The following is a 13416-nucleotide window of genomic DNA, read 5'->3' on the forward strand; positions in this document are numbered from 1 at the left end:
GACCAGAGCTGTATCTATAAATATTTAGTTATGAAATTAATAAATAATTGTAGATAATAAAATATTTATTACTCAAGATGGTGTTAGTCATCATCGTTCTTCGAAGGCGAAGATTATTCAAGACCAGTATGTTGTATTATTCCGTCGATCGATAAAGTTATATAAATTAATTAAGAAATTAATTAAACCAAATTAATACGAAATTTCTTCGATATATGACGTATAAGTTGCCGCGTAATCAGATAGAATTTCCATTACGGCATCAAAACACGGTCACTGGCACCAATTCCGATACTCCGTAGGAATTGTCTGGAGCCGATCGCCGCGGAAGCTGATACCGTGTGTGTCTCTGTAACAGATTAAACGATAAAAAAAATTCATTAAAATGCACGTCAATAGCTAGATCACACGAACAGGAATATTTTCAAGAAGCACGGAGCTAAACACATAGAGAAAGAGAGAGAGAGAGAGACGAGGACGGCGTCCCAGGTGGGGTACACCAGCCATAGGAGTCCCACACCTTCCCACCTTTGTCCACCTTGGACCTCCACCGATTGGACATATATAAAAGTGTCGCCGGCTAGGGCGACTTAGAATTGCATCTGATCGCAGCTAATAACGTTCAGGTGAGCGAGTGTCACGCGTCCTGAAGTATCTGGCTCGCGCCTCTGTGAACTGATATAGGTGTCGGTGATACATCGCGTTGTTGGGAAAGACGCAGTAATCTCGGTCGAACAGTGACATTTAATATTTCCGACCTGAATTCGTCATAATTTCGTTGCATTTCGTAATCAACGGGATACAGTTTCCTTCGGTATTGTTTTCATATTTAATATTTCATCGCTGGAATATTCGGTCACTTTACGGAGCGCGATAATTCTTTAAATATAGCTTTTTAACGTAGTACAATTTTGTTGAGATGTCACAGTGTTTTAGTATTTTTTAATCGTTCGATAAAATCGGTTCTCACAAACGCTTCCCATATTGCGATTCACTAGATTACAGCGTGAAGTGAAAACTTTGGCATTGACTAACTAGTAATTACAAATAGTATACACGTTTCTTGCGGAGGAGATAAATAATTACCTGAGACGCATAGAATTTACCTTGGTATCGAATAATTCTAATTAACTGCATTAATAACTAATATTAATGCTAATAGCAAAACTTACTCATTTATTAACTAGTACTAATTGATATTAATTTTTATTATTACCACAGCCATGAAATACGGAGCCCTCTGTTTGCTTGCCCTGGTGGCGGTCACCTGCGTGGCTGCACGACCTGAAGATGAGAAGAAGGACACTAAATACACGAACAAATTCGACAACATCGACGTCGACCAAATTCTGAAGAGCGACCGTCTGCTGAACAACTATTACAAATGCTTGATGGACGAGGGAAGGTGCACTCCCGAGGGTACTGAACTCAAACGTGAGTAAAACAATAAGTCAATTTATTTAGAACATTTGATTAAATAAATTCGTGCGAGAATAACCAATAAAAATATTTTTATAATTTTCAATAATCGTAGAATAATTGTATGGTTATTGTTATTACAAGTGTAAGTAGAGTGCACGCGACGCGTTCGCGCTTGTCCGACCCAGCATTGAAGTCACCGGAGCGCAGATGATTTCACATGATCTCGCTGTTCAATTACATTGTGTTCGACATGGTGCATCAACTTTTTTATTTTTCTATTTAAATATTATTCTTTTGCTCGTTTTAAAGACGATCGATTAGATTAGCGAGCATCGATGCCTCAATATAACGTCATAATTAATTTAAAATACGTGACCCACAAAATACCATTTTATTTCCGTGTCGCAGGAGTGTTGCCCGACGCATTGGCCACCGAGTGCTCCAAGTGCACGGAGAAGCAACGGGAAGTGACCGAGAAGGTCATCAAATTCCTGGTGGACAACAAGCCGGAGATGTGGAAGAAACTGTCGAAGAAGTACGATCCGGAGGGTGTGTACAGGAACAAGTACGAGAAGGAGGCGAGCAAGAAAGGCATCAAAGTTTGAAGACGAGAACGAAGAGGGGAAGAAGAAGAAGAAGAAGAATGGTTGGGGATCCTCGATCCTTGGCGCGGCCTCGAATACAAATCATTTCTCGGAGTAAATTATCGGCTGTAATCAACGCGTAGTTAGAGTCGATGCCGCCTGACAATTAATGATCGGTCGCGGACGTGCACGCATAAGGCGAACAGAAAAGTATTACGTCGGCGTACAGTGGACAATGTCCTTCGAGGAATCACAGCTCGACATTGCGTGTCTGTCAAATAAAGTATCGCTAAACACACACCGTCTTCGTAATATTCCGCATTCGTACTTATCCTTTTACTTTCGTTTTTGCATTGCAAATGGACGCGTGGCCTGGCACACGAATCGACGGAAACGCCGCCGTTCCGTATTCGTTCGACGTGCTTTGAGAGGGTCACCGTGTCATTTTCGGGCGAACGGTGACGCAACTGAGGAAAGCGATCCACGTGTTTTAGCACGCCGCTGGCCCGGTTTGCTAATTAATTAACTATCTCCACTATTTTATTTGGAATCGTTCGTAAAAATATAATCGCAAAGCTTTTAAGACAATTCTGAATCAATCATCGTTTATATCGCGATCACGTATTAATATTTTAAAAGACACTGCTTAGCTTGAGAGAAAATTTTATTTAAATGTGATGTTAATGTCTCGTTGATTTGAGATTTCATTTGTTAAAGAAAGTGTCAAATATCCAGATAATTGCCATGTCAAATGTCGTGATAGAGAATTATACATATTATAAAATAGCTGTCACTGAGAACATGGAACATTGTGGCCAATGAATATTTTAGAAATAATTTAGCCGGATTTTGGGTACAACGAATTGAGCGTATAATCGTCGATCGCGTCTTTCTAACCACGAAACCGAGTGCACCGATAGCAGCGTGACTCGGTGATTACGGCGAGCGTTGTTCGAAAACGATGGAGAGCCAAACCAACATCGGCCGTCGAGTGGAGACATTTAAGAAGACTTACTTCAAATATTATCTCCGCCACTTCCCAACCTTGTTCCACGTTTGCTACGACCCTATTGGCACGCACAGAAAGGCGCGCGCCTTCGCTGGCTTCCTTCTCGGCTTCACGATGGCTGTCGTTCTATACAGATTCATTATCGTCGATTTGCGTTTCGATAAATACACCAGTTTCGGCCTTGCCGTCGGCCTTGTCACGATGATGTCCATCGGATGCGCCGCGTCTATTCAGGTACCCGTTTCTCCTGGAATTAGAAACATTAATAAGTTAGACATTAAAAAGCTCAAATCTGTTTTAAGTCGAACAAATTATTTCTGCGAGACAGTAAATGGCAACTAGATCTCGTTAGTTTCAATGCGACAGGTGAGATGCATTTGCGTCCTGACGATACCCGCTTTCTTCGGGCGCTCCGGTCGCAGCGTGCTAAGGGCGCTGGTTTTCGGTTACATAATAGCTGGGCCGCTCTTTAACATGGCATACAATGCGAAGGAAGTGATGAGATCGTTCGCCTGCACGTCACAATTGACGTACAATCTCACCAAAACCAGGTTCGACTTGATGTTCAAGCCGTTTCAACAGGTGACGCCTCCAATCTTCGTAAATTAATTAATTACATATATATTTCAACATATTTGTTAAGGTACTCTACTACGCGTAAGAGATTGTTATAAACTGATTAAGATTAGTATGCGATCAGGCCGTTCTCGCGATGAAATCCGACGGAGAGGAGATAAAGGAAACTCTATCGTCCGTAAGGGATCTAATGAGCCCCATCGTCGAGGAGATCGAGGGCGAGGAGGAAATGCGACGATTGAACGAGGAGAACGATTACCTGGACGAATTGCAAGGTGATACGAAGAGGAGCAAGGAGATGGAAGAGAACTACGAGAAGAAAATCGAAGAAGCGAAATCGGCTGCCGACATGTACGAAGCGAAGTACAAGCAGAAGATCGAAGCTAGGTGCGAGGAACAGCTTAGTCGGGGCTCGGACAGGTGTAGGTACGCTCTGAAGGGTTGAAGATATTTGTTTGTGCATTTGCTTTGCTGCGAAGCAATCTATAGTCCTCTATAGTGATCAAGATGACACTTTGAGTTTAGATATTCCCCCTCTTAACTTTTATAAATTTTATTGTTTGTCTGTTTCATTTTAGGGATATGTTCAGCGACGCTTACGACAAGTGTTACGAAAAAGTAACAATATTCGTCGCTTGGCTACTCTGCTGGCCCATGAAGCTGACTTTCGTTTGCAACCTGGTCCAGGCTCTGGGTGGCTCCAGCATCTGCGATCCTGAGGGAAAGGTGGACAGTGGCATCGGCGAAGGCTATGCTGCCTTGAAAAGTATCTATCACTGATTACACGCATCCCCATCTGCCAAAATTCTCCTCGATCTCTATTGGCAGACGCAAGGAACGAGTTCGCCAGGAGCCTGAAGGACGCCAAGCTGCAGTACAAGATAAAGAAACCCCCCGTGATCCTAGACCTGCAGGACTCCGTCTACGCGGCCAAAGCAGTTGCCCACCAATTCGCAACCAGAGCCAAGCTGTTCGAGTCCGTAATGGTGATGGTGAAGAGATGCTTGGCCTTCGTGTTCCTCAAGATAATTCTCAGCTCGCAGCGCTACCATGACAAATACATGGACGACATCGAGCACGACAACGTCTACGTGACGCCGTATTTCCGGCGGATCGACGCGAGACGGAAAGTTCGCGGTAGTGCTACGCTTCTGCCGCTGAAGAAGATCGAGAGGAAGAAGTTCATCGATCCTTACAGTTGGAAGCCCGGCAAGGAGGAGGGATTTAATTTGATGGGGCAGATGGTGAAGCTGATGCTCGAAATAATCACTGCTAGCATTTTCGTTATCCTCGATAGCTTGTTCTACGAAGTGCTGGACATGATTAGGCGGCACGCTCTTATCGAGTATACTCAGGTAAAATGTCAAGGATATCTCGAGATTATTTATATTATACAATGTAGATTATATTTAAATATATTCTTATCAGGCAGGTCATCACGACCTGTCTTTGGAGATCAGAGGCACCGGAGTGATAGCAACTCTGATCAGAAGCGCGGTGCGCGGCTTCAACGTGAAGAAGCACATCAAAACCGTGACGACGAACAGCGCCTGTCTGCCGAGGCCGACGAAACTGGACGGCTACGTGCTCTTCAAGATCTACGGGACGTTCGCCGCTATCTTTCTGTTGAACTTCGGCTCGATTTACACGCAACGGACGCGTCGCGGCATCTGCTCGTTCTTTTACCGGAAACGGGAAAAACGGAGGACGCTGTATCTGTACAACGAGAGCCTGCGAAGGCGGATCGGTTTCGCGAGGTTCACGAAGGCTAGGGTGAAGAGGCTGGTCAGGACGCGTCATTTGGAATACGAGGTCGACTTCTGGATGACCATGAGAAAGAGATGGCCGGCTCGGTTCGGTTGGCTCAGGTTTTTTGCCTGCGCTAGGGAGAGGTGCTTAATTTGCGACGAGGTGGAGCCCAGGAAAGGGCCGGAACATAGAAAGTGCACGACGCCCGGCTGTCCCTTTGTACACTGCCACGAATGCTGGAGGGACGTCGGCAAGATTTGCTACGCCTGCGCCCAGTTGCCGGATTCCGACACCGACGAGTACGATACATATTTTTAGACCTAGTCGCGAGAGCTGTCGGCAAAGCGCAGCGACAGTTAACCCGTTACCCGACGCAATTCGATAGAATTAAGACTTTTATCTTAAGCTTACTCGAACTGAATTTCTATTTTATTTATTTTCAAATTTTTAAAAGACGTCCATTTTTTGGACTTTGGCTGGCCGAACTACTGTAGATATAATAAAACTAATGTTATAAATTTTAATATATTTGTGTGATGAAAGGGTGACAATGGTGGGTATTGAGTGAAGATGTTAGAATTGAAGGGACTTCTAGTGGATGGAGTAGCGTTGTCGATGTTTCATTCTTTGAAATGTAGTTGTAGCGCATACTATTATCATAGTTGCGCCAGGATGAGGCTAACAATGTGCACTAGTATCGAGGTTGTGTAACCGGTCGATTCATGCGTCTGTAGGATATTATTATATAATTGCAGCAGTTATAATAAAGAGAATATATTTTTGAAGAGTATTCAATGCGACGCGACAATATGTTTTAATTTTATATAAAAAGAGATGAAAAAATATAGATAGAAAAATAAAAATAAGTAGCTTTAATGGCCGAGTCCTTACTCAGATGTCCTGATGTCCCTACGGTTCCCCCATTGTCGTTCGCTGCTTTATAGGTACAGAAAATAATTATCGCGGCATCGGTGTTGGGTTTTGACGGTTTGATGACACCGGTCGCGGAGGAAACTGGAGTCTAGGTGGATTTTTCGGGATGGAACGATATAATCGGAGACGTCGAGAGAGTGAGAGAGAAAGAGAGAGAGAGAGGGGCCACCTCTACGTATAAATCTCACGTAGTAAAGTCGACAAGAAGTCTCAGATTTCACGAGGAACGAACGAGAACTTAAAACGCGTACTTGCCGCGCGTTGAATTTACGAAGCCCGGGGACGACGCCTGAACGGAATACGAAATAACGCGGAGGTAGGATCATTTATAGCATTACAATGTCTTATCGATTCTACGGATCCCCGCGGGTCGACGCGTCCACATTCGCGGCCGTGCAACGTCTCCGGCGAGGATCACGCTGTCGGACACTGCGCGTCGAGGAAGCATCGGACAATTGGACTCGCTCGGATCGCCGTTTATGTCACCGGCCATTACCGGGAATGGTTGACAGCGGCAAGGATCCTCGCAATTGCCGGCCAATTTTGTTGCAAATACTTTTCTGCCGATGGGAGGCCGCGACGATCGTATGCTTGCTTTACGCGAGCGAAATCTTCTAGCCGATCTATCGACGATTGCATCGTTATCTAGCGACTAATCATATTTTTAATTATTTTATTTGTTTTATTTAGTCTTGAAACTAAGTCTTGAAAACAGGCTGCAATATTTCTTTTTTAATTTATTTTTATCCTATATATTTTTTCCTAAATCTTCTACTTTTTCAAACAAAGTGTGCATATATATATTTATCAATAAATAAAGAAATAAACACGTAAATAAAGCAATTGTTTCCAAGAACTAATTCTCGACTATTCCTTGCATCACGAAATCGAACTCGACTCTGTTACTAAACTAAATAATTCTTGTGCAACCGCGCGTCGAACGCTGCTCCGCGGTTCTTGGAAACCGCGTCCGCCCGCAAAGAGATTCCCCCGGTTTCGCCTAACGACATGTTATCATACAAGAAAATGAGTTGCACTCATTTTTTCAACCAAATCACGCACGAGCCACAATTTTCTCTCGGCGGCGCGCTATCAGCAATTTGCCGCGATCTCGTGCAACAAACGAGCAACGGGCTCGATGTATATAAAACGGGGCCGCTAACGAGTTTGATGATCAGTGAGAGAAGAAACCAGCTCCGGGAGACCCTACCAGATCTACCAAGCAAAAATGAAGAACGTTCTCGTTGTCGTCGCGTTTTCGGGCTGTCTTCTGCTTACGGGAGCCGCCGAGAACAAGTACACCACCAAATACGACGACGTCGACGTCGACTCGGTCCTCAAGAGCGAGAGGCTTCTCAATGGATACGTGAACTGTCTGCTCGACCGTGGACCCTGCACCCCCGACGCGGCTGAACTGAAAAGTGTGTATTTAAGTTAAAATTCATTTGTCAAGTGAAAAATTTCAGAATTTATATTTTTCTAGATTTTTAGAATTATTTTTCTTTAGAGCAACTAGAATTTATATTAGTTTATCAGTAGTATTTGAAACTTCTAATTTGAGATAATAGTAGTAATATATAATAATTAATAATAATAATAATAATAATAATAGTAATAATATTAAATTAAAATTATCAAAGTAAGAGCTCCACAGTCGGTTAATATATTTAAAACATCGGCGATGAATATTAAAGTCTCGTGGACATCTGATTTACGATAAAAAATACTAATCCAGATGTATCATAAGTTCGTCGACCTGCCTAATTTACCAAGACCGTATAAACCAGCTCCGTAGAACGAGAAGCAGGCGAAACGTTTTACCCGAATAAAGTTGTCAAGTTCTATGCCAATTTATAAGGCAGATAAAATAATAACGTGACGCGGTGAGCAGCTTCATTTGGCGGTGCTCGGAAAACTCGAGTCGCTCGTTAATGACCCGGGGGTATAAAACGCACACGCGGCTGGCCGCGTCGGCTGCACTCGTATGCATATACCACAGCTGTTCTTACGCGGCGCGGTCGTCGTTTTACGGTCGACCGCAATTTTATGAGCGTCGTTACTATTCCCGGAGGACAAGGTCGCGCATTAAATCAGTTACGCGTCCTCCGGTCGCATCCATGGAAAAAATGCCGCGTGATATAATTACCCGACCGGTGAATGTCTTTCTTCGGTTGCGTGCTCGGGGCCTAAAGGATATTTTGCCCGGAAACCGTAGTTATTATTGCGCCCGCGAACCTACACTGTACGGATTTTGTCTTCAACTGCTCGAGTGCTAAGAAACGATTTTGCGCTTCTTCTGTGATTCCTTTAATAATTAAAAATTCTACTTCCGATATTAAAACAATTTGTTCCTCTTGCGTTTGATAATGCAAGCTATCGTTTAATTATGCATTGCAGAGAATTTGCCGGACGCTTTGGAACACGACTGCTCGTCCTGCAGCGAGAAACAGAAGCAAGTGGCGGACAAGGTGTCTCATTATTTAATCGATCACAGAGGCGAGGATTGGAGTCTCCTCGAAGCGAAGTATGATCCGACCGGGGCCTACAGGCAACGCTATCTCGATTCTCAAGCCAAGGAGAAAGCCATAGATTAGTTAAACACCGCTGCAAGACGAAGGAAACTGTTTCGTGTTGAATTAAAATTGTTTAAATGGATATACCAGAAACTCTTCTTTACGATGAATAAAGTTTAATAAAGTAAAAAGATAAAGTCTACAATTTTTTCACGCCTCCAAATTTTAGCCAAATTAAAATTATAATTTAAGATGATTTTGATATAACCAAATTATACAGTTAAATTAACAATATTGCAACTTCAAATTTATTTCTGACCGATCGCGTGTGTTATGCAGTCGATCGCAGCCACTGCATTTCGAATTCTCGTTGCACATTCTTCCTTACCGGTAACGCCACTGCAGCTACCTTCTCTTGTCAATAGATTACGCTTCCTAATAATGTTTCGAAACTGTCGCGGAACCTGCCGCGGTCGCTGTAATAAAAATTATCAACTGATACGTTGTTAATACCACCTGATAAATAATTGAAAAATAAACGAGCGCATCGTTCTGTAAAAAATTAATGCTTTGGTTGGTAGACGTGAACTGGAATAATGTATTCTTCTTTTGAATATTTTTAGATTCCTTTCTATTAAAGTAATTTCTATATAAATAATTATATATAATATAATCAATAATATTATACAAGCATATTATATCATATATTATAAATATTATATACTACATCTGATTATTATATATTCTAATTACATCAATATAAATACTATAACTTACATATTATTATATAAAAATATTATATTATATATAAAAAAAAATAATACAAAAATTCCGCGAAGGCAATCGAAAGGACGGGGGCAGTCGGAAAGAGTTGGCCGTTGCTCGAGAACGAAAAAGAGTGTCGAGCGAGAAGATGCCCCGAAACTCGCACGAGAGAAAAAAAGTAATTTTCACGTCAGCGTTCCGAGAAAAGGACCATATATCAGGCAAAGGAACGAGAATAAAACGAGCGTGCTTCTCGCGAGAATATATTAACGAAGATTCGGGACAACGTAATATTCACGGTCAAGAGATGGTTTCAATATTCCTCGCGCGAGACGAATGCGGCGAAAGTCGGAAACTTAAACAAGGGAGGAAGAACAAAGACCTTCAATTGCAGACGACTTCACGACTCTCTTTGGCTTCTGCCATTCAAATTAGTGTCAATTAGCTCGGTGAAAATGTGTCAAACGTTTTTACCGGCTTGAACGTATTCGGACTTGAAAGAAAAAGCAATTAAGTATTTCCAAGAGAATGATCAGGTTAAAAACGAAGAGAGATAAGATAAATTTTTAGAAATAAAAATAGAAACTGTATAGAATAAGAAATAGTATCTAGAATACGGAATAATATTTGCCTATCAAGTTTTCCTACAGAATGAGAAATAATCGCGGTAAAAATAAAATAAAAATATTACTAATTTTTATTTTATTTTGATTTTTTTATACGAAAGAAGAGAGCCATCAGCGTAGGAAAGCTATACTTTGGTCAACGATATCCGATGTGGCAGGTAATTTGTATCTACGATCGGGCTACCGTTCGCCCGGAGGAGGATAATCTATTAATGGTATTAATATGCAAAAATCCGGTCGGTTTGATCGGCGTTATCCGTTTGATGGTCCGAGTCCCATTTTACGGTGATAAAAAAGGCCCCGGTAGTTCGGAACGTAAAGCCTCTGGTCGTCGGTGAACCCGATAGGCCGACGACGAGACACGCCGGGCATCGTTACTCTGTCCGTGGCAGCTTCGACTGTCATTACGTATCTCTTCTCGAAAGTCAATCTCTGACGCGGCATTAGACGAACCGGTGGGCCTGTGAGAAAGTGCACACGTGGCCCCGGCTGAACACAGGTAGTCCGTTTCGAATTTTCCCACACACACACCCAGCCCCTGTCCGTGATTAATACGTGCCGGTCCACGAACGGCGTATACGCTAAACGATCGCCTTATCTCGGGGCCTATGAAAAATATTTTGTTGCTTCTGGCCTACGCGCTCGACCAATGGGAATCCCACGAAATGAGCATATTTTTACTAAACCGATTTCCCTTCATTTTCGCGAATTTGGTAGCTTAAGTCCCAGAAATCATTTAGTATTGCAAGAGAAAAGGAATTTTATTACAGTTCATCTATTATTTTTCCTGAATTTTTTAAAATTATAATAAATGAACACTCCATCGAAAACTGAAGGTTAGATACTTACAAAATAATAAAATTCTACTTTTACCAAGAAAATATCTCAAGTCGACCAACGTTGGTCGGACATTCAAGGTCCGCGACGATGCTTTCCATTCGCCGGAGCACGGGATAACTCTCCGGCTAATTGAAATTTCTGTGAGTTAATGAAGTGGTGTCTTAACTTACGAGGACGCGCAGTCTACTTATTAGAAGTGTGCTGGGACGAGCCCTGGTCGAGACTGCGCCAGCGAGAGGCTGGTATCGGTGCTCCAATTCAATGAAACCGCGTGGTAACACGCGAACCCCATAAAGCGGCGCGCGGCGTCACTTTACGAGCCCGGTCGGCTCGCACGCGGAATTATTCGAGAAGAACGCGAACGACAATATTTCGACGTGGTCGGAAACACGTCGATTGCACACGGTGACAGCGCCAATTATCGATAATCATCAAACATCTTGCGTTCACGAGGAAATGGCTTAGAGATGTTCATCTTGCCAACGTTCCATCGAATCGACTTAAAAGCAGTCTATTAATCTACATTCTTCAGTCTATTAATCTAATTACTTAAAATGTTCTCTCATCGGTATAATAGCTCTACGGTAATTACTTAAAATGCCTATTAGTATAATACCTCTATTAGTATAATTGCTCGAATAGAAACAAATCTCGTCGGTTTGACAGTCGATGGACGATCGATCGGTAAAAATGCGTAGCGCCACGGTCGGATTAATATCGGCGTCGAAAAATCGCGTAACAGCGGAGGCAGCCAGGCAGACGGCGCATAATACCGCGGGAGACAGCCGGTCGGCCACCTAATGCTAATGCAACTACCATTAGCAAGTAGTGAATCGAATGTAAAGTCGGACGTAAGGTGGGACCACACAGGTCGAGCGGCGGAGGGTTATACGGGGCCAGCAGATGCAGTGCCCCATAAACAGCGGGGCGGGACCACCCAACGCGCTTGTTCCTTCGTTTCGTTCCTTCGTCTGTTTCCTTAATAACCACGATAGCCTGTGCTCCCCGTTAGGAGGGGGGGAAGGAGCGCCGGTCGGATCGTGCGTAATACCTATAAGCGTGAGCGGTGTGCGAGCCGGTCGCGTACTTACCGTTCTACGCGCGCGGCTCGTCCGTATGCTCGATCCTCGATCCTCGATCGAACGACGATCGCGATTATTCGGAGCCGATCGCGATTATTATTCGGATCCGATCGGTCCCGATTCAAACCGGATCATCGGATCTAGAAGCGTGTACAACCGGGATTAGGATGAGCAAAGTGGATGATGACTCGACGGGGATTTCGTACGAGAAGAGTCGCGCGGTGAGCTCGTGGGCGTCAAAATGTGGATCGAAATTTTCTTATATCAGGAGGAAATAAGAAAATGTGTTAAACGTGATTCAAGCCATTTTAACTGGAAATCCAGAATCGATTGTTGAGAACCGTGTAACGCGATCTCTTAGACATCGCTCACCCCTTCGTCGACGGTGTCGAGCTACAGGGGGTTGAAGAACGGCGAAGCGCGCGGTTTGCGGAATCAATTAGCACCCCGGCCCGGGGCTCTCGACGCGTAGGAATGTCGGTGGAAACGCTTGCCACTTCTGGTTGCCGCGGTAAAAACGAGCCGTGTCGGCGGACGGCGGCTCGGGTGGAGGCGGGGGTGTAGTAGCGTGTGCGGAAGAACAAACAAGCGAGAGCCGCGGCCGGTATAAATAACGCGGCGCGTAGGAACGCGGAGAGCAATTTTACGCGTGGCCAGAGAAAATCGGTGAACGCGAACGAGGCGACGCGGCGTTCCCGAGGCGAAAACCGAACGGAAAAAGAGGAACAGGAAGGAGAGAAAACGCGACCGAAGTCGAGCGAAGAAGACGAAGTGAAAGAGGAGGCGGAGGTGGAGGGGCAATAATATCTGGGATTTTATTTAGCCTCCCCTTGGCGACTGGTTTCTTCGTTCACCCTTTTACTTTCCGCGTTCGGCCGGCTCGCCTGCGACAGGGTCGTTGAAGCAAGGGAAAAGGATTCATGATAGGTCGTGGTAGCTGGACCGAGAGAAAGGGAGGAAAGAAAGCAAAAAGGATGAGGAGAGCGGCCCCGAGTGAGAGTGGGCTAGTGAGCGAACGAGAGAGGGCCGGGGGACAGGTGGGAGGAAGAGGACCAGAGGGAAAGAGGGAGTAAGAGACGGAGAGGGAGAGGATAGAAAGGAGCGGAGAGAGGCAGAGGGAGGAGGAAAGAGAGGCGACACAACGCGTGTGGTCTACCCCGTGCTGGACGACGAGCAGGACGAGACCAGGACGACGACAGCATCTTATCCGAGACCTCCGGATCGATCGATCAATGGCGAGATCGATGCCTTCTCGGTCGAGACCAATCGAGTACGTGGCACGCTCGGGCGCACAAGTATTTTTCACCCTGCAGGCGG

At 44.3% G+C, this 13416-nt stretch overlaps 2 protein-coding genes across 3 annotated transcripts; both read left to right on the forward strand.

The window, feature by feature from the left end:
* The first annotated feature begins 509 nt into the window (after positions 1–509).
* Positions 510–8983, forward strand: LOC144470805 (uncharacterized). Its single transcript, XM_078182345.1, has 6 exons — positions 510–626; positions 1222–1434; positions 1831–2021; positions 5911–5974; positions 7452–7694; positions 8671–8983. Exons 2-6 carry the CDS (start codon positions 1224–1226, stop codon positions 8865–8867), a joined length of 906 nt encoding a protein of 301 aa, XP_078038471.1. The 5' UTR covers positions 510–626; positions 1222–1223; the 3' UTR covers positions 8868–8983.
* LOC144477033 (protein sneaky) lies at positions 2957–6204 on the forward strand. 2 transcript variants are annotated; one of them, XM_078194485.1, is made up of 6 exons: positions 2957–3249; positions 3382–3597; positions 3716–4017; positions 4170–4357; positions 4420–4946; positions 5020–6157. In XM_078194485.1, exons 1-6 carry the CDS (start codon positions 2968–2970, stop codon positions 5656–5658), a joined length of 2154 nt encoding a protein of 717 aa, XP_078050611.1. In that variant the 5' UTR covers positions 2957–2967; the 3' UTR covers positions 5659–6157. The 2 variants fall into 2 exon arrangements, with proteins under 2 accessions (XP_078050611.1, XP_078050698.1); XM_078194572.1 differs by having other exon boundaries at positions 3218–3249; positions 3368–3597; positions 5020–6204.
* Positions 8984–13416: the final 4433 nt, after the last annotated feature.

Source organism: Augochlora pura, chromosome 1 (assembly GCF_028453695.1).
Source record: "Augochlora pura isolate Apur16 chromosome 1, APUR_v2.2.1, whole genome shotgun sequence".
Taxonomy (NCBI): domain Eukaryota; kingdom Metazoa; phylum Arthropoda; class Insecta; order Hymenoptera; family Halictidae; genus Augochlora; species Augochlora pura.